Source organism: Sphaerodactylus townsendi, linkage group LG02, assembly GCF_021028975.2.
Source record: "Sphaerodactylus townsendi isolate TG3544 linkage group LG02, MPM_Stown_v2.3, whole genome shotgun sequence".
Classification (NCBI taxonomy): Eukaryota; Metazoa; Chordata; class Lepidosauria; order Squamata; family Sphaerodactylidae; genus Sphaerodactylus; species Sphaerodactylus townsendi.
This window is the reverse complement of record NC_059426.1, coordinates 88,941,721-88,962,267: the sequence shown is the minus strand read 5'-3', so window position 1 is coordinate 88,962,267 and position 20,547 is coordinate 88,941,721. Positions and strand designations below refer to the sequence as shown.

The following is a 20,547-nucleotide window of genomic DNA, read 5'->3' as shown; positions in this document are numbered from 1 at the left end:
AACCCTAGGAAACACCCCCCCCCCACCTCCTTACCTACGTCCATGCAATCAAACCTAGTCCAGGACATTTGACTGCCCTAGTCATGACTCATAAAGGTGCATTTCCTAAACAGGGCCATTGGTCCAGGAAACTTAGTACAGTCTACAAAATGTGTTTGCGTGCCCATCTCAGACTGGACATAACTGTGTGTGTCATGCAAGACCTGTGCCAGTACATTCTGTGGCAGTGCAAGAAGATCTGGGATGTACCTTTTGAATTTACACTAATTGATACTCCTTGAAATATAACTGCCCTCAAATGTCTGTTGTAATGACAGGAATTTATCATTTGCCGTGGAACTAATCCTGGATTCAAGAGTATTGATGGGGAAAACAGAAGGAGGGGAATGATGCGAAAAAGTAAAAGCAAGATTGTTCAGGTGTTTCCAAATGGTGAGACTGAGAGGGCCAACAAAGGAAAGAAAAATAAGAAAAGGAGGAAGATGGCACTGATAGAAACAGAAAAATGGGGCGAAGAGGAACGCTTAGTATAAAGGGATTATGCGGGAGATACAGTGAAGCAATACTTTTTCCTGGTGTAGAGACTGGGCTATACCGACGTTGTGACAAAAGAAATCCTGGGAACGGACAGAATATCGTTATCCCTTCATCACCCACTCTCCCTCCCACGACTCCCCTGCAGCCCTCGGAGCCAGACTGCAAGGAGCATCACGTCATTCCCTGTCCCTCACTGCGCGTGTGCAGCATTGCGGTTCTCCCTTCCATCCGTCCCCCTCCCGACTCCGAAACATCTGGGGAAGGGGGGGCAGAGAGAGAGCGTCCTGTTATGTGCGTTTGCCCGCCCGTGTGTCAGGCCTGCTACCCACAATGCCGTGCGGCCCTGGCCGCTCCGCTCCGTCATGGAGGCAGCAGCGGGGGCCGTTGAGGCAGCCGCAATTGTCGTCCCCGCTGCAAAAACAGAAGCCGCGGCGGCGGCGGCGACAACGTCCCGGATCTTCTTTTCTTCCCGCCGGGCGACTTGAGCCGTCCTGCCTCTCAGGGGCTCCTCCAGTATGAGTGGCGGCGGCAGCGGTGGCTCCGGCTCCTCGTCGTCCGCTCCCGGCCGCTTCGCTGACTACTTCGTGATCTGCGGGCTGGACACAGACACTGGGTTGGAGCCGGACGAGCTCTCCGGTGAGTCAGTCCGCCCCTCACTCGATCTTCCCCACTTCGATCACCACCTGGGTAGCAAGGTTGTCTCCGTGTTCGTCTGTGGGGCTTGGGTTAGGGTATGGCTTCAAGGGGCGACCCAACTCAAAACGAGAGGAGACATCAGTGAAGCTTGTCCCAAACATGAGGATCCCCCCGCCGCCGCCGCCTTAAATGCTGACCCACTCTGGTCTAGTTGGCGTCCTTCTCTTTGATAGGTATGAGCCGGTGTCAAGGGCGCCTGGCCCATTCTGGTGGCGGAGTAGAGGAAACCGGCGGCGCCTCTGTGGCTTTGTTTTGGCGGTAGCAGGACCGCTATTCGCTTGCTGTCGTCCACCCAGGCATCTTGCTGCTGTTTTGGAGCGCAAAGGCGCTTTCTGAAGGGTTAGGCAGGGGTTGTAACAGCAGGGCCATTATTTTAACCGCGGGTGGGGGGATTGCATACCTCTGTTTTCTTTCTGTACCCTCGAGGTTAACAGCTTGCTTTCCGCATATTCCTATCTCCTACAGAGACTAGTATGTAAAATAAATTAAACCCTAATAACGGCTGTGATGGGATGGCAAATCTGTTTATGGAGAAGGAGAAAGAAAAAAAAACATACCGCAGCAACAGTTTGCGGGATGGGGTGGGGGGGGGGAGGGGAGGGTAGATGACTGGAACATTTCAAAACAAACCCATTCAGGATGAACTAAATAATACAATGCTGTACACAAGTGTTTGCATTTTCCAGAATTATTTCTCTGATTGGATGTTAAGGAACAAATAAAAGGGCACTAAGATTGTGGCCTGGAAACTACACCTTCCCCAAGTGTATCAGCTTGCCCACTTGTTTGAGGGTGTATTATTAGAAGGTATAATATGGCTTTTATTTTGGGGTTTTCTATGGATCAGCTATACCTAGAGTGCTGAAATATTGGATCTCTTGTATTTTGTTGCCTTTGGCCTACTGTGATAATAATGATAACTGTAGTCCACAATAATAATAACTGTGATAATAATAATAACTGTAGTGCACAATAGATGTGTTAGGCTTTAAGGTGCTACAGTAAACATGATGGATATAACAATGGTTGTTTTTCTTCATGTCCATGCCTTATCTGTTCATTTCAGTGCCATCCTAAGCAGGCCTATTCAGAATCTGGCGCAGGTCTATAAAATGGAGCTAGCTCCTAAGTACTCTTAGAATTGTAATGTGTGTAGGAAAAACTTTACTTTTTGGTTGCTCAATTGATATAAAAAAGTAAAAGGTGGCAGAACACAGAACTGTTATTTTTAGAACATTTTTTATTCTGAGAAAACTGAATAGCTTGCCATCATGATTATATAGCTTGCTTTGGAAATTTGTTTATCAAACAAGTTATTAACCCTGTTTTAAACAACAAACAACGACTGAGCTCCTCATTTTCAGCTGGAATATACTTGTTGGTATAAGCATAGTATACTCATAGTATACTCCTATGATTATGCTCTACTAATCATGAAACAATCCTCCAGCGGAAGGCTCCTTGTGCTGGCAGACAGCTCCATTAAGTGTAAATGTGTTTGTTGCTATACCTAAGTATCATTGAGTTTTAAATAGTAGGCTCTTATTTCTTTTAGAACTTTGTTTTGGTTTTAGTGGGTTTTTCGGCAACAGGTTTCACAGATGCATCATGAGCTGATAACAAAGAACCATATTTGTATGTTTTTCAAAAAAATGGATACATGGTTTGTGTGTTATACTTTGCATTTGTTTCATTACCAATTGTCTGTTTATGTAGAAGGACATTCTATTGTTCTCAACAGGGCTCACTTCAAATAAATATGTATAGGATTGAAGTCTTAGGTTACATCCATAGGTTGTATAAAAATTCTTAGATCTTTTTAACTGTCAGTACCGGAAAATGTACAGATATATTAAAATTCATAGAGGCTGAAAATATGATTGAATAGCTAAAACTGAAAATGAGAATATCAAGTAGGATAGATTGCTTTGGGGCATGTAAGAATAGAATGGCAATATTGCCTTTGAACTGTCTCATCTAATCGACATGATTTTTTGAAGCTATGTAGCAAAATGGTACATATATGCTTTACATGGCTCAGATACTTCAAAAATCTTATTTAGCCTCCATCATATCATGTGAAAATCCTTGTATGATATAGCTTCCTAAATAATTTTGCAGCTAGATTTCCTTTCTTTTAAAATAGAGCAGGTACTTTCTCTGAAAGGTTGGAGCAAATATGTTTATTGTTCTTTTTTCAATGTGACTTCATGGATTTTCTAGACATAAATTTTATATAGAATAATGGACTTTTGGTACGCAAGTCTGTATCCTGAATGAATACAGCTACTTATCTCTGTGTTGGGGTGCTGTCTGGTTTCTGGGCTGTATGGCCGTGTTCTATCAGCATTCTCTCCTGACGTTTCGCCTGCATCTGTGGCTAGCATCTGATACTCTGAAGATGCCAGCCACAGATGCAGGCAAAAAGTCAAGAGAGAATGCTGCTAAAACACGGCCATACAGCCTGGAAACCAGACAGCACCCCAGTGATTCTGGCCGTGAAAGCCTTTGACAGTACATATCTCTATGTTGCTTATATACAATGCTATTGTCTGAAGTTATTCTAGTATATATAAAACAGTTTCTCATCTACATCACAAGTTAAATCTTTTGTCTTCCAATGTGAATGTTTTAGGCTGTGTTCTTAAATTGAAAACCTGCAACTCTTACAGCTCTTAATTTACCAAAGTCATTCAGTGGTAAAATTTTTATTGATTTTTAAAATTGTATATGATGCTGTAGTTCTGATTTCCTGGATACGGTTCTTATCCATGAAGTGAACCACTTCACACAAATGATATTTCATTTTGAGCTGCCCTCTTTAGTGAGAGTCTCCTTTGGTGTTTGAATTAGCCCTGTTTTTGGTGGTACATATTAAAATACCCTTGAGAGTTAAAGATCATTGCATTATAATGAGGCTGAAAATATGATTGAATAGCTCAGCATGACTAGAATTTGTGGCTGAAACTCTGTGACCTGATACTGCTGCCTCGTCACAAGACAGCTATGATTTTTGTTTTGGTGTCAAGTCACAGTTGACTGATGACAAACCCATGGGTTTTCAAGGCAGGAAATGTACAGAAGTGGTTTGCCATTGACTGCCTTTGCCTTGCAACCCTGGACTTCCTTTTATATTATTTATATATTACTCTTTCCCAGTGAAGTTAGGCTTAGGGCAGTGAACAACATTTTATTCAACACATATATGTACAATTTAAAATCGAATACATGCCAATATAAAATAATTCAAGCCAGTTATTTAATATTAAAACTGAAACTTAAAGGAGTGCCTTAACAATAAGAATTCCCCTTACATTTTTTTTTATCTCCTAGATCAGGGATAGGGAACCTGCGGCTCTCCAGATGTTCAGGAACTACAATTCCCATCAGCCTCTGTCAGCATGGCCAATTGGCCATGCTGGTAGGGGCTGATGGGAATTGTAGTTCCTGAACATCTGGAGAGCCGCAGGTTCCCTACCCCTGTCCTAGAGGAATGACTTCCTATGGGTTGAGAAGTTGCCAGTGGCAGGAGTGGCACTCCAGTAGGGTCCACAGAGGAGGTCACCTCTAGATTAGACTACTGTAACTCGCTCTACGTGGGCTTACCTTTGGCCATGATCCGGAAACTGAAACTCGTACAGAATGCGGCAGCCAGACTCCTTTCCGGAGCAACAGCAAGGGACCGGATTACTCCGGTCCTATACCAACTGCACTGGCTGCCGATCGAGTACCGGGTCATGTTTAAAGTTTTGGTTTTGACCTTTAAAGCCATTCGCCGCCTTTGGCCCTGCATATCTTAAAGAGACCGCCTCTCCTACGCTATAATCGCCTCTTCCTAGGCCCCTCCGCTCATCGAATGAGGCGACCTACTGGTGATCCTCTCCTTGGCCTCAAGCGCGATCCGGGCTGAAAAGCCTCTACAAGGCCCAGGGCTTTTACTGAGCTTGGCCCCTACCTGGTGGGAACAGGCTTCCAGGTGAGATCAGGGGTTCCTCCGCGATTTTACAAAGTTTCCGCAGGGGCCTCGTAAAACGGACCTGTTCCGGCAGGCATTTGGCCAGCCGGGATGATAACAACTGCAACAAAAAGCAAACATCTGGCCTCCCGTGTGGTTCATAAAAGGGGGAATAGAATAGCTGAAGCCATCTTTAGTCTAATATTTTATGTATTTTAATTAATTTATATATATGATGTTTTAACCTTTTATTTTGTTGGAAACCGCCCTGAGCCTTCGGGGAGGGCGGTATACAAATACAATCAATCAATCAATCAATCAATCAATCAATCAATCAATCAATAAATAAATAAATAAATAAATAAATAAAATTGGTATAAAAACCAGCACTGCCCTCAACTGTAAGCCTGGTAGAATCTCTCTCTCTTACCGGTGCCTGTAGAATTGGGTCAAATCCCACAGGGCCCTAGTCTCATTTGACAGCAAATACTACCAGGCAGAAGCCAGGGCAGATAAAGCCCTGAGGGAACCAGTATTGTTCAAGCTCAGCTGTTAAAAATCTGTATTGGTTAGGGCAGCTAATGTTTTTATATCATAATTACTTTGTCAATTTTGGTATTTTCTGCAACCTGTCTCTGTATGAATTATTGAGCCATCAAAAATTAAAGATGATCAACCTGTACCACAAATCAAGTTAAGAGAACATGAAAGTGATGTTATCCGTAAAACTAATGTTTAAACATATTAAAAATTTAAAAATTGATTAGGAAGTTTAAAAAGTAAGAAGGCTGATTGCTTATATGTTTTGTTCTTTTTTCAATTTTAACTGCAAAGATTGTGAAATATGAAACGTCTGATAGCTTTTGCATTTTGATTCTTACATTTCAAAATTTTACCTTTGATAGATGTTGTTTTAGACCTGTGGAGCCTTAAAAACCAAATGGATACTGAAAGATATATTGACTAAAGTAAAGAGTATTCTGTAGTTTTTCCTCTGCTGAATTTATTTTTAGCTATGAAAGCTTCTTTGTGCTACTGAAACAGTTTGTCTAATAAGTGGCAATTGTTAGAATAAGGCACTGGCATTACAAAGCAGAGAAGAGAAAGAAGGGGAATAGGTTCTTAAAATAAAACAAAGCAACTAACATAATCTGATTGGTGCACACTGCAGTTCTCCAGGGGCAAGTCGACTTTGAGGACAGACTCTCAATGATGTCATAGTAACTAAAACTCACTATAGCGAAACAGACAGTTGCTATTGCAACTGTTAGCAGTGCTATAAATGGATCATTTCTATCTAAGAAATAATGAAATGGTGTGCCAACCTGTAGGCTTTTTTCAAGATCATAATGAATGTAACGTATTTAGAATAAGTATTTAGAACAAGATTATACACTCATGCACATATATGTCTTGTGGCTCCTTAAATATATACACTTATTTTTGAGGAAGACCCTCCCTTCCTTATTGCTAAGACGATATCAGCCCTTGAGTTGCACAATCTGGTGGATGCTGAAGCCCAGCATTGCACAAAAAATTGTATGTAGTCCCAGAATTTGTGATAAGATGCTATAGACACCACCGTTGGTTGATGCTCCTGTAGCGGCCCTTCAATCTGGCGCCTTGGTGTCCAAAGATGGAGAAGGGTCCCTCAGGGACTCAGTAGACAGGACATCAGAAGCAGTTCTAAAATGTTCTCATGAATCTCTAGCTCTAGCAATGAAAGCCATAGCTTTAGCCTCCACTGTGGCTAGGGCCATCCTGGTATGGGTTTGCCACCAGAGGAGATGGCCATTGAAGAAGGACTAGATCTTATTACAATGGGCGCATCTTTCATAGCAGGCTCTAGCTTCGATGCATTGTCTATGTCTGCACTGTCCATGGCATCTGCGGTCGTAGCCAGATGGAACACCTGGCTTAAGACTGGGCAAGCTGATACCCGTTCAAAATCTCTCATTGCCAACTACTCCTTCCAAGGAGGTATGCTATTTGGCAAGGACCTGGATCAACTCCTAATTTAAACTAAAGATAAAAAGAAGCCCCTACCAAGAGTGGTTAGAGCAAATAGGAGCAGGCAATGGCCCTGGAATGGCCCCTTTCGCCCCCAAAGGTATTTTCCCAGGCAACCCAGAGAAGACAAGAGCTCTTCCTGGCAATCCAGGGGCTCCTTTTGGAAGCATAGTGAATTCCGTTTCCAGGGAACATTCTACAATTCACCAGACAGGATGCCCCCCCAGATCCTTTCCAGTTGGTGGCCACCCCCTCCACTTTCGGGACCACTGGGAGGGGGAGCATGTCAACTCTTGGTCCAAGGAGGTGGTATCTCAAGGGGTCCAGTGGAAGAAAAATTCTCCAGCCACTATTCACACTTCTTCACAGTTCCCAAAAAGAATGGGGACTGGAGAATGATCCTGAATCTGTGGACAGTAAACAGGTATCTCAAGCTCCGCAGATTCAAAATGGAATCCCTAACCACCATAGCAGAAGCGCTCCGTCCGGGTGACTATTTGGTATCTCTGAATCTTACCGTGGCATAAGATCCAGGCGTATCTCTGGATCTTACCGAAGTGTCCCAATTCTACCCAGGCACAGATGTTTCCTGCAATTCTCTATGGGAAAAGAGCATTTTCAGTTTTGAGCCCTGCCATTCGGCTTGGCAACTGCTCCCAGGGGGTTCTCCAAACTGCTCCTAGTTTCAATCGTCCTTCTCCGGCAAAAGGGGGTACACATCCACCCCTATCTGGACAACATCCTAATTTGGTCCATCTTTAAGGAAGCAGCGCTCCAGGATCTCACGAGGGTGATGCAGGCATTATGTGGCCACTGCTTCGTGGTCAACAAGGAAAAGAGCAATCTGTTTCCATCTCAAGGAATGGAACACCTGGGAGCCATCATAGACACAACAAGGAACACTCTGTTCCTCACAAAGGAAAAGATACTGAAGATACGGAGGATGGTGTCAACAGTCATCCAGCCCAGGAGTTCCTCGCTGCTGTTCCTAAGCAAACTGATGGGAGTGCTCATAGCCTCTTCAACGAGGCCCCTTCAACGATTCCTCCGGCCATACCAGGGAGACATTATGGACAAAAGGGATTGCACCCTGGTTATTCCCCTTTCCCTCAAGCAGAGTCTCCAATGGTGGACCCTTCCACAGAATCTGTCTCAAGGGAAGTGTATATGCCCAAGGGTCAAGTACAAATCTCCACGCATGCGAGCCTCCTGGGCTGGGGCGCAGCCTTATGTTCAGGGGCCTCTGCGACCAAGATCATTCCAGCCTCCCCATCAACGTTCTGAAACTCAAAGCAGCCTGGTTGGCACTCCAACACTTTCAGCCACTCATTCAACAACATCACGTCTTCATCCGCATGGACAATGTGGCGGCCAAAATGTGCATCAACCATCAGGGGAAGTTTCAAATCTCTCTCAGCAGGCCGTACTGATTCTATGTTGGGCAGAGGAAAATATCTTGAGCCTAAAACAGAGTACATACAAGACAAGTTGAATCTTCTAGCGAACTGGCTAAGTCACCAAGCCATCTCACAACAGAGTGGTCCTTCAACCGACTATCTTTCCAGGACATAACTTCCAGATTTGGTCACCTAGAGCAGTGGACGCCCTACTTCTCCCCAGCCCAAGATGCTTCTCTACGCATTTCCTCCAATCCTGCTATTATCGAGACTTCTCCGGTTTCCGCAAAAAGAGCAAGACTGATTCTGATCACTTCCTACTGGCCGAGATGCCCATGGTTTTCGGTGATCCGGGAACTGTAGGAGAAACCTCCCTACCGAATACCGGAGAACCCAGACTTCTCTATCAGGGTCCCTGATGACACCCCAATCCTGGATGACTGAGTCTGACCGTGTGGCTGTTGAATGGCGACATCTAAGGGACAAGGGGTCACTGACACTATGCTATCTTCACGTTGGCCTGGTACGGTCAGGATCTACTACTCGTCATGGAAAGCTCTCATCTGTTGGGCCTTTCAAAAAAACCTGACCCCTTACAACAATCTCTTTTGGCAGTACTAGACTTTCTACAAGACAAATTCCAATTGGGTCTTCCCAGCACTATGCTCAGAAGACAGGTAACAGCCCTTGCAACGGTTTGGCCCCTGTTCCATGGAGTAACAGCCACCCAACATCCTGATAAGACTTGATTTCTGAAGGGAGTTCCACAGAATCAACCTCCCCAGATGCACAGATTCCCTTTTTGGAGGTTACATACAGTCCTGATAGCCCTGACCAAGTCTCCCTTCGAGCCTGTGCAGTCCATACACCTTCGATGGCTGTGCATAAAGGTGCTCTTCCTCATGGCAGTGACTTCAGCTAGAAGAGTCTCGGAACTCAGGGCCCTGTCAGTTAACCCAAACCTGTGCATTTTCTATAAAAAGAGGGTCGTTTTAAAATTGTACCCCACCTTCAAGCCAAAAGCCAGTTCCCCTTCTACCTACAACAGGAGATTGTTCTTCCCACCTTTTGTCAGCAGCCCACCCATCCAAAAGAAATTTTTTGGCATAACTTGGATGTCAGAAGGACTCTCAAAGCCTTTATAATCTGAACCAACTCTATCAGGCAAACGGAAAGTCTTTTCATTAATACCTCACCCCCCCAACCTGGGTCATCAAATGTCCAAAGCCTCAATCAGCTCAATGTTAAAGGCATGCGTTATAGAAGCTCACAAGGCACAAAACCTACCAATACCAGCTGGCATCACTGCTCACTCAATTCGATCCACAGCCTCAAATGCAGCATTCAGACGCAATGTTTCCATCGAGCAAATCTGCAAAGTGGTCAACTGGTCATCTCCATCATCCTTTGTGAGGCAATACAAACTACACATCTGGGGGTCCGCTGAGACAGTTTTTGGTTGTAGAGTTTTAGAGCGCATCCTGGAAATATAACGATAGCCCACCCTACCTTAGGGACACTGGGAGTTCCCAGCAAGATGTCCTTTGCCTCCAGGAGAATGGTCCATTGGATACTCATCATGAAGGGGCCTTCTCCTGGAAGGTAGGAGGACATCTTGGTCCTCCCTTGGATTCGTTACCTCTTCCAGCAAGTGCTATCTCTGTTCCACTTCACTTTTGTTTAGTATGTTAAGTTTGTTAAGTATGTTAAGTTTGTGTGGCTAGTTGTGTGGACAGAAGGGACCTCCTCTATAATGACTTCTTGCCTATAATGGCTTCCTCACTACAGCAGTTCACATGGTGCCTGGTCATCTGAGTTTTAGTCAATACAGGAAGGCATTCTTCCAAGGCATTTGGTGTTAATTTGTATTTTGTAATTGGTCTTCACTGACTTTTAAAATTTTGCTGTAACAGTTGCTGATTTTCTTTGATTTGTTATTTATTTGTATTTGTTTATTGCATCTTGTGAACTGCCTCAGGAACCACAATTGAGAGGCTGTTTGGAAATATTTTAAATTAGTTCTTGCAGTCTTCTGTGAGTTCATTTCTCCACTTTAATCTAGCTCCTGTGTTGGTCAAACTAGATGTAGTCAATCAGCCACATGCATTCATGTGTTTTTTTCCTGTTCACATATAAAGAAGAGATAAGGTCCTTTTTGCTATGAAAAGACGCACATGGGTGAGGGTGCTGAATCCTCCACATTACCTTGATGCACTAGGAGTGCAATCCTAAAACAAATTACTCCATTCTCAGCCCATTGAAATCAATGGGCTTAGTTCTGAGTAACTTGTTTTAGGATTGCACTGTTAATAAACTTATTTTGGAAGACACTAGGCTGGGGATAAAAGTGCTTGAAGCAATGAAACACAGCAATGTAAGGTGCTGCAGGGGAGAAGGATTAGTTTCCCATCCCATGCATATATTTTCGTGTTAAAAATAGATGCCCAGATCATTCTTTATTTGTTCACATCTGTCGTGTTTATGCACATGTATCCAATTTGGCCTTTAGAGTGGTTATTTTCATTACTAAGCTGGATGTAGTTCTAACCCCAGCACCAGCCTTTTTACCCTGGTTCAGTGCCAATTTTTTTATGCATTCTAAATCTAAACTATTTTATTGCTGTTTTAAATGTATTCTATTTTTCAGTGGTTGTATGCCACCTTGAGCCCTGTGGGGAATTGGGCGGGATAAAAATCTGATTAAAAAAAAAAGTAAAACACATTGTTCTCACATGAGTGATCCTTGACATTAGAGGTGGGGGCAGCTCTGTACACACACTAAAACATGTGCTGTTGTGGCACTGAAGGTTGTGGGGGAAGTCCTTGTATTATCATGAAAAGGCTTTTCTTTTTGTAACTCTGTAGCAGATATTGGATAGTAAGTGTGAGTTGTAGTGGGACCTGTGAAATGCTCTGTTCAAGTAACAAATGTTACCCTAGATCATCCAGCTTTCCTCTTTTCCCTGAAGGAGTCTGTGTTGTTCCCCATGTTTTGGAATACCAAAGAGCTCTTTTGTTTCTTTGGGAACAGAGGCAGACGTGCTATGGTAGCTGATATTGCAGCAAAGAATGGAGTGGCTGATATAAGTAAGAGCAGCTGTACTCTTCTGAAGCCCTTTTGGAGCTACAATACACTGCTTTATGCACAACACTGTGATACCATGTTTTTGGGTTGGGTAGCCTTAAAAAGCGTGGATTTGAGTAGAGAGGTTATAAAATTACTTCTTACTCCCAAGTAGGTTTTACAGGTCTGCATGTTAGTTATTCAACATATTTACCATGTGCAAAGCTGATTGAATTTGACATAAGAAATGTAGATGGTCTTTGACTTGAAAACAAAAGCAAAACAAGCTTGAAAACAAAAGCAAAACAAAGTCTTCAGCTTTGTTGAAATAATTTAGTGCCTTTAATTTTGTGGATGAAGAATTACAATGTTATACCAAACCTGTAGTATACATAGTGTTAGATTGACCATTTGTTAAACTGTTGTAATTGTGTGAAATCTTGCTGGGCAGATATTTGGTTCTTTTCTCACGCAGATTGGAAAGCTAATTATTTTATGTTATTTCTGTGAAATAGTCAGCCTTGTGTGCAGGAGTTCATATGGGAAAAATAATTCACGTGATGTGACATTGTCAGGAATAGTAACTTTACTTCATGTGAGTCATGAGTTACATGTGTCTGATTTGAGGTGAAAGCTTCTTGAGTTTCTAAACTGATGTTTTTGGTAGATATTATGGTGTAAGACCAGAGAAGCCAGGCAGCCCCATCCAGGAGGCTGAGCACCCGGTCATGGTGCTGTGGTTGTGCCAGGTTACCACCCCCCAAGAGACTTTCTGGTGGTGTGGGGAGGCTTAAAATGCCCAAAAGCCTGATCACCACCAGGAAGCCCCTATTGGGCTGGATAGACTTATGCCATTTTTGGTTGTGTCAGTCAGCCATCCCAGCTGCCAGTGCAATAGGGCGAATAACTGGGATGGAGCTGACTAAAGTTGGCTCCTCCCCCAGCCACACTCCTGGACTGTCCCTGCTGTACCAGTGATGGCAGGGATACAGGCACCCTGGCACAGCATCTTGTGTGGTGTCCCTCTGCTAGGGGAGGGCAAGTGCCCCAGAGAGGCCAAATCCTCTGGTGCAACCACACATCGCTTCCACTGGTGGATTCCCCCCCACTCCCGGATGGGGTCGAGAAACTGAAAAGTTTCTTGTAAAACTGTCATTAGACTCCGTTGTTTTCAGAACAGTGGTCCTTATTTTGTGACTAAATTATTAGATAGTAGTATAGTATACACTAGCTGCTAGCATAATATCTTTGGTAGTGTGATATGACATTCATAGTGAGATATGACATTGACCTAAAAACATCAGTGGAATTGTTTTCTTCTACTTGCTTTATTTATTTGCTTACAAAATCCGATTCACCATACCCTACAAGGCTCCCAGATCTTGACTATTCAAACATTCCAGTAGGGGGGCGGCTGCTCCATTTCCAGCACCACTGGAACATACTTTTGTAGATGTTTGGACCAGGGATGTGGTAACAAACAGTTGTGTCATACAGTTTGCCAGCCCCCCCCCCCCCCCCCCGATTTTTTCCTTTGCCATTCATCACCCACCCGGACAAGAAAGCCAGAACATCCGCAGCGATAATGAATGTGAGAACTATCCCAGCTGTAGAACCTGTTCCAGACTCAGAGAAGCACACTGGTATATATTCCCACTTCTTCATGGTGCTGAAGCGGAGAGCGGAGAGCCATCTTGAATTTATGCTACGTGAACCATCACATCAGACTGCATCACTTCAAGATGGAGATCATGTGAACCATCTTGGCTTCTGTCTGGGAGGAAGAGTTTCTGACCTTCTAAACCTAACTGAGGTATACCTCCACATCCCAGTTCACCCTGCGCACTACAAGTACCTCAGGTTTGCAGTAGGAGATCATCACCTGCAGTTCAGAGCCTTGCCCTTCAGACTGGCATCAGCACCGCGAGTGTTCTCCAAGGTCCTATTCCCTCCAGTGATTCAATTATGTCATTGAGGAATACATGTCCACCCCTAGTTGGATGATCTTCTAATTCATTCCATCTCAGAGGAAAAGGCCTACGCAGACGTATGCGAAGCTCAAAAGACACTCCAGCATTTCGGTTTCCTGGTCAACATCAAAAAGAGTATCACCATCCTTTCTCAGTGCATGGAGCATCTAGGGGCAATCATAGATACTACACAAAACACGCTCTTCTTACCAACAAGCAAGATTCAAAAAATAAAGAATGCAGCAAGGCAAGTAATTAAAATCAAGAAGTCTTCCCTCATGCCCCTGTCCAGCCTGCACGGCTTGTTCGTTGCAATGATAGACAATCTTCAGTGGGCCAGACTCCACACCAGAACTTTTCAACTGTTTCTGCGGCCATACCAGCTGGACATAGCACAGAAGAAAGAGAAGCACTTAGTGATGCCCACATCAGTCAAGAACAGCCTGAAGTGGTGGGCATCCAGCACTAATCTTTCCCAGGGAAAACCCTACCTGATCAAAACCAGTGTCCAAATTTTCACGGACACCAGCCACCCTGGACTGTCAGATCATAAGAACATAAGAACATAAGAAAGAGCCTGCTGGATCAGACCAGAGTCCATCTAGTCCAGCACTCTACTCACAGTGGCCCACCAGGTGCCTTTGGGAGCTCACAGATCGTTCAGGGGAAGTGGTCCAGATCTGCAAGCCAACTGCCCATCAATCTGCTAGAAATGCGTGCTGTTTTCCTGGCCCTGAGACACTTTGGCCTCACCATTCTTCACCAACATGTCCTCATAAGAACGGACAATATAGCTGCAAAGGCTTATATAAACAGCCAGGGAGGCACCAGATCAAAAGCTCTGCAAAAAAAAAAAAGCCAACAAGATCCTGAAGTGGGCAGAGAGTCATCTTGCATCAATCTGAGTGGAACACATCAGCGGGGAGCTGAACACCAAGGCGGACTGGCTAAGCAGACAACAAATATCCAATGCAGAATGGCAGCTTCATCCAGAAACCTTCCGGGAGATAACGCACAAGTTTCCCAAGCGTCTTGTAGATATCTTCGCATCTCCAGGAAATGCCCAGTTGCCACGATTTATGACCTGCTACTTTCATCCAGCTGCTCTAACAGTCGCCTTGGTGGGTCCCTGGCCAAGGGGCACATTATATGCCTTTCCTGCAATTCCCCTCATCCCAAATCTGCTATGCAGACTGATGAGGGAATGGACGACGCTAATCATTGTGGCACCCTTCTGGCCCAGGAAACCGTGGTTCTCCACCGTCAGGGAACTAGCCCAGGAAGAACTGTCACCTCTCCAGAACAGGCCAGATCTGTTGATTCAGGGCCCAATTTGGCACCTGGAACCAGAGCATTTACATCTAACCACCTGGCTCTTCAAAAGTCCAAGCTGAAAGCCAAAGGTTGTTTAGAGAAAGTAATCACAACACTTTTAGCTTCCAGAAAAGGGTCCACCATAGAAATTTATGACAATACGTGGAAGGTGTTTGTCAAATGGTGTAAGCAAAGGGACATTCCTCAAGGCCCCTCAAATTGGGGACATTTTAAAGTTCCTTCAGGGTAGCTTCAAGTCTGGTTTACAGGTTTCTACTCTTAAAAGACAACTCGCTGCCATGTCCACGGGGTGGTATGATACCATAGGGACACAAGTTTCTAGACACCCAGATGTTCGCAGGTTTTTAAGAGGGGTAAGTCAATCGCAACCCCCAGTGGTTCATCGTTGCCCTTCGTGGAATTTACATACAGTACTCCTAGGGTCAACCAGATCCCCATTTGAGCCAATCAAATCTATCCACTTTAGGTGGCTAAGAATGAAAATGCTTTTCCTCATATCTGTCACCACAGCTAGAAGGGTCTCTGTGATTAGGGCCTTATCCATCAGCACCAACTTATGCTCCTTTCATCCAGATAAGGTGGTATTACATACCGACCCCGCATTTAGACCTAAGGTATGTTCAACCTTTCATCTACAACAAGAGATTGTTTTGCCTGTATTTTTTCCAAAACCAAAGGGAGAAAGGGAAAAGATGTGGCATAAGCTAGACAAGCGTAGAGCTATAAAAATGTTTATTCTACGCACTGAGCACATCAGGCAAACTGACACCATGTCCATTAATGTCTCCCATCCAAAAATGGGGCCGCAGATGTCCACTGCAGCGATTAGTGCAGTGTTAAAATTGTGTATTGCTGAGGCATACAAAAACACAAATCTCTCAGTACCCTCAGAGATTACAGCTTACTCTCGCAGCACGGCAACAAATGTTGCACTCAGGCGACAGATGTCCTTGGAGGACATCTGTAAAGCAGTAATGTGGTCTTCCACGTCTTCTTTTGTGTGACACTATAAAATCCAGTTATGGGCAGCCTATCGGACTGCTTTCGGTACTGGAGCATTGCACCATGTTTCAGGAGACTGTTAACCTACCCGTAGAGATGGGGATGCTGCTTTGATAGGTCCTAGCGAGGTGTCCTTCGCCTCCAGGAGAACGATCCATTGGCACTTACCATGAAGGGTCTTTCTTCTGGTAGGCTGGAGGACATCTCGGCCCTTCCTGTTTTAGTTTCTATGACTCATAGGTTATCGTTCTGTCAGACAAAATTTTTCAGCATGGTTGTAAATAGTTTTTTTTGTGTCAAATTTAGGCTATTCTCAGCTAAGCACAGTTATCAAGTTAATTACGTTTTTCAGAGTTAACATGTGTTGTGTAAGTATGTGTCTATACTGCATGTCTGTCAATCCGATATTGGTGACCAAGAGGAAGGAGATCAAGGAAAGAGGAAATGATAGAAAAACTAGTGCCTCCCGATTAAAGGAAGAGAACTACCCAGCGCGATGTCCTCCGACCTACCAGGAGAAAGGCCCTTCACAGTAAGTGCCAATGGACCGTTTTCCCACTCTGTGGAATTTATGTTGCACAGTGGTAAAGCAGGCTATCATATCTGTGACTGTCTCTCCTGAGTAGGAAAGATGGCACAGCCAGCAAAGAGTGATGCCTGTCACTTTTGTTCAAATGGTTACAAACATTATATAAGTAGACTAGTACCAATTGTTCGATATTTTGCAACCCTACCTGAGAAGTGTTGATTTGCTGGTATAAAAAGAGTGTGTGGGGGTTGGGGTTGGAATGGTGAGGATGGTGCTGAATGGGGGTGGCATTTGTGATATGTGCTTTTTAGAAAAGAGTATCCTCACATTTGTAGTTGTCAATCTCTGTTTGTAGTTGTCAGTCTCTGTTTCTGTCATACAGTCTCAAATAAATATTTAAATAAATTTAGCCCTTCCTCTGAGCAGCATTCCATGTAGAATACAGGATTATTCCGTTTTATTTCCCAGAATCCTTCATTTTAGTGATCAGTTTTACAATTGGAACTCTTGCACATAGCAATTGCATATATTCCATCGTGTTGTGTTTGAACAATTTCGTATTCTCTGAAGCTTCCCTAAGCTCTTTGAATTAACACAGAAATGTAATTTGGAGTAGTTTTACATTAATAAAGAGTAAAACACAGCAACAATGACAAAATCAGCCTTTTTTCCATTTAATTATAATGTGCTGGAGAATAAATGGGGCATCCCCCATCCAATTTTGCAGGTGGGGATAAATACTTTGAGTTTATTTGAATCATGTTGTTTCATATAATTTTGCCTTTTTGTTATAGCAGCTGTCAACTCTCTGTGTACTCATTTTCCTATTCATTCATTGAAAGTGACAAAGTTTTATTTTTGGAGTCAAATTTTTTCTTCTTATTTAGAAAGTATTTGCATTCATAAGGTATATGAATTGCCAGTACTTTAATCATAACTTTTCTGTAGTCTGAAGAAGTTATCCTCTATACCTCTTCTAAAACATGCAAATATTGTGTCCAACTTGCCGTATTTCACTGAATTTTGGCAGAGTTGTTTAGAAACAGATCTATAGCTGCAATAAGAGTTTACACTATTAAATTATAATGCAGTTTCTTTTTATTTGTTATATAGCATTATGCCAGTATATACAGGCCTCTAAAGCCCAAGATGGTGGTAGCCGTTTCATTTCCAGTTCTGCAGAAGGTAAAACAAAAACAGGGAAAAATCAAAACTTTGATCCATATGGATATTTCTTTGCTAGTGTTTCTGTCCCTTTACCATTTTGTGCCTTCTGGATTTCCCTTCACAGCTGATTTCAGTAACATCGTCTGATGGATTCAAAACTTAAGTACAAAATAAAACTATTGAAATTGGTCTATTGTGTGTTTAAACCTTTTTGCTTAAGTTTTGCATTTCTTACCTATGTGTGCATTTCCCGAATCATTTTAAAATGAGATTTGTTGTGATTAGCAAATGTAAACATGCACATACATAATACATTTTTGAAACACATAAAGCCAATAAAATATTCTGGTTTACTTGCTGGAAAGGCACAGATAGGTAATTGTATGCAAGTCAGTGCCAGTGTTATAACCTCATGCTACTTACTCTCTTTTGCTAATCACTACTTTGCATTTCCTGTTTCTCTTCAAGGAAATATTTCTTCTCAGTTCTATTACTACTAAATAATGTGCTTTCTGGCATCTATATTGACATGTATGAAGTGGATATATTGTGATGGACTTCTTTCCCCTTAATTTTTCAGGTGAAAATTTTGAACAGACTCCACTGAGACGCACATTTAAGTCCAAAGTTCTTGCTCGTTATCCCGAAAATGTTGAATGGAATCCCTTTGATCAAGATGCAGTGGGAATGGTTGGTTATTTGTATTCATAATGCTAATTTAGAAAATAGGATATTGCAAATGTAATGGGTTAGACCCAGTGCAAAATTTCCATTCTTGTGCTGGAACTCTTGCACACACTGAAACACAAGGGGAAAAAAACCCTGACAGCTGCTTCGGCTAAGTCAAACTTATTGTATTCCACACTTTCTGCATGTGCAAGATCTTGTGCAATAAATTTCAGTATACAGGGGGAAAGTGCTAGGTTTTGCACAAAATCTTGTGCAAGCAAAATTCCATAAAGTATGTTCATGTCTCTGCTTGTACACTTCTTCGTCCAAACCAATCCTTCCAAATTGCTTAACCACAGTGTGTACTTCCTTATTTTCTTCCAGCCCCTGGCCCATCTAGGGGAAGGAAGATCAGAAATGAATACCGGTAATCTTCCCTCTGTCTACATCTTGATAGTTCCATCAAGTCACAGCTGACTTATGCCAGTAGGGTTTTCAAGGCAAGAGACTAACAGAAGTGGTTTGCCTTGGTGGCCCCCCATCCAAGTACTAGCCAGGGCTGACCCTGTTTAGCTTCTCGACTCTGGCAAGATCAGGCTAGTTTGGCCATCCAAATCAGGGTGTTATCTCCCTTCTATTTTTTCCCACTCATTCAAGTTCTTACACCTAAAGCATACTTGGCTGGGTGAAATCCACTTGGAGACTGGGATGCAAGAGGGTTAGAGATTAAGGTTAACAGGAGACAAGAGGGCTTTACATGTGTTACCTGTTCATACCTTTTGTGGTTAAAATTGCACTCTACTGATTCTTTTAATAAGATTGACACAGTTCTGTGCTTAGCATGTGAATCTTTCACTGTTGCACCTAGTTTTATAGTGACACTTGAATAAGAATGAGGACTAGATGACACCTGGGCACCTATGAGATTGTCCTCAGTTGTGATGCAAGATGTCAGGAATTGGTTCTTCAGTGGCCATTGCCATTTCTCCAGTGCATATGGCACTGTGAGTTTCCACCTGAATGAGCACATTTTTCTTCTTGTACATTAGCAATACCTAACATTTTAGGGAAAGACCATTCTGGAACCTTTAATATGTACCTCATTGTGAGGACAGAAGCATCCTTGGAATATTAGAGCTTGTGGCTCTTAAACTCTGGGACAGAATAAAGGTCAGTTCATTTATTTTACTATGTTGCACATAATTTGTGCAGTCTGTTGGAATTTATTTCAGTGGAGTTTATACAGGATAAATTTGTCTCTGACTTGGCTCCATTACAACTGAACCTTTAAACAGGTTGAAAGTAAAATTGTTATGCTAGCTATTGATCACTGAATTGCTATGTCATTTCTGTTCAATCTTTCTTTTCAGCTATGTATGCCCAAGGGTCTGTCTTTCAAGACACAAGCTGATGCCAGAGAACCTCAGTTCCATTCGTTTATCATCACACGTGAAGATGGCTCACGGACATTTGGGTTTTCGCTCACATTTTATGAAGAAGTTACCAGCAAACAAATCTGTAGTGCAATGCAGACATTGTATCATATGCACAATGCAGAATATGATATTCTTCATACCCCGCCAACAAAGGACAAAGATAGCTGCAGCACCATAGAAGGCTGTAATGGCACCTCTGTATCGAAGCTACAGCGATTTAACTCATATGATATTAGTAGGGACACTCTATATGTTTCTAAGTGCATTTGTCTGATAACCCCAATGTCTTTCATGAAGGCATGTAGAAAAGTACTTGAGCAACTACACAGAGCTGTAACTTCACCTCAACCACCACCATTACCTTTGGAAAGCTTCATTTACAACATACTCTATGAAGTTCCTCTTCCTCCAGCAGGGAGATCTCTAAAGTTTTCAGGTGTTTATGGACCAATTATCTGCCAGAGGCCAAGCACCAATGAGTTGCCATTATTTGACTTTCCAATTAAAGAAGTCATTGAATTACTTGGTGTGGAGAATATGATTCAACTATTTACCTGTGGTCTTTTGGAATTTCAGATATTACTTTATTCACAGCGTAAGTATATCCTTTTCTTTTGTAGCTGCTAGTCAGTCATGACAATGCTTAAATTATCATCAATGTCTGTAATTAAAATAGAAATTTAATAAGAAATAGTAAATGTTATGTATCTCAAATAGAATCAACGAAACGGATAAAATGAGCATCCAAAAATACCGCATACTGAAATACATATTTTTGCC

General features: G+C 42.9%; 1 protein-coding gene across 11 annotated transcripts in view; it reads left to right on the top strand.

The window, feature by feature from the left end:
• The first annotated feature begins 785 nt into the window (after positions 1 to 785).
• DENND5A (DENN domain containing 5A) overlaps positions 786 to 20,547 on the top strand; it is a 73,015-nt gene continuing 53,253 nt past the window's right edge. For 4 of the 11 annotated variants that reach the window (XM_048486418.1, XM_048486416.1, XM_048486417.1 and 1 more), the window contains exons 1-4: positions 786 to 1,173; positions 17,609 to 17,680; positions 18,243 to 18,352; positions 19,702 to 20,362. In XM_048486418.1, the coding sequence (XP_048342375.1) occupies positions 1,053 to 1,173; positions 17,609 to 17,680; positions 18,243 to 18,352; positions 19,702 to 20,362 (964 nt within the window). In that variant the 5' untranslated portion in view covers positions 786 to 1,052. The remainder of the gene's footprint in view (positions 1,174 to 17,608; positions 17,681 to 18,242; positions 18,353 to 19,701; positions 20,363 to 20,547) is intronic. The other 7 variants (XM_048486414.1, XM_048486413.1, XM_048486411.1 and 4 more) reach the window with 6 other exon arrangements.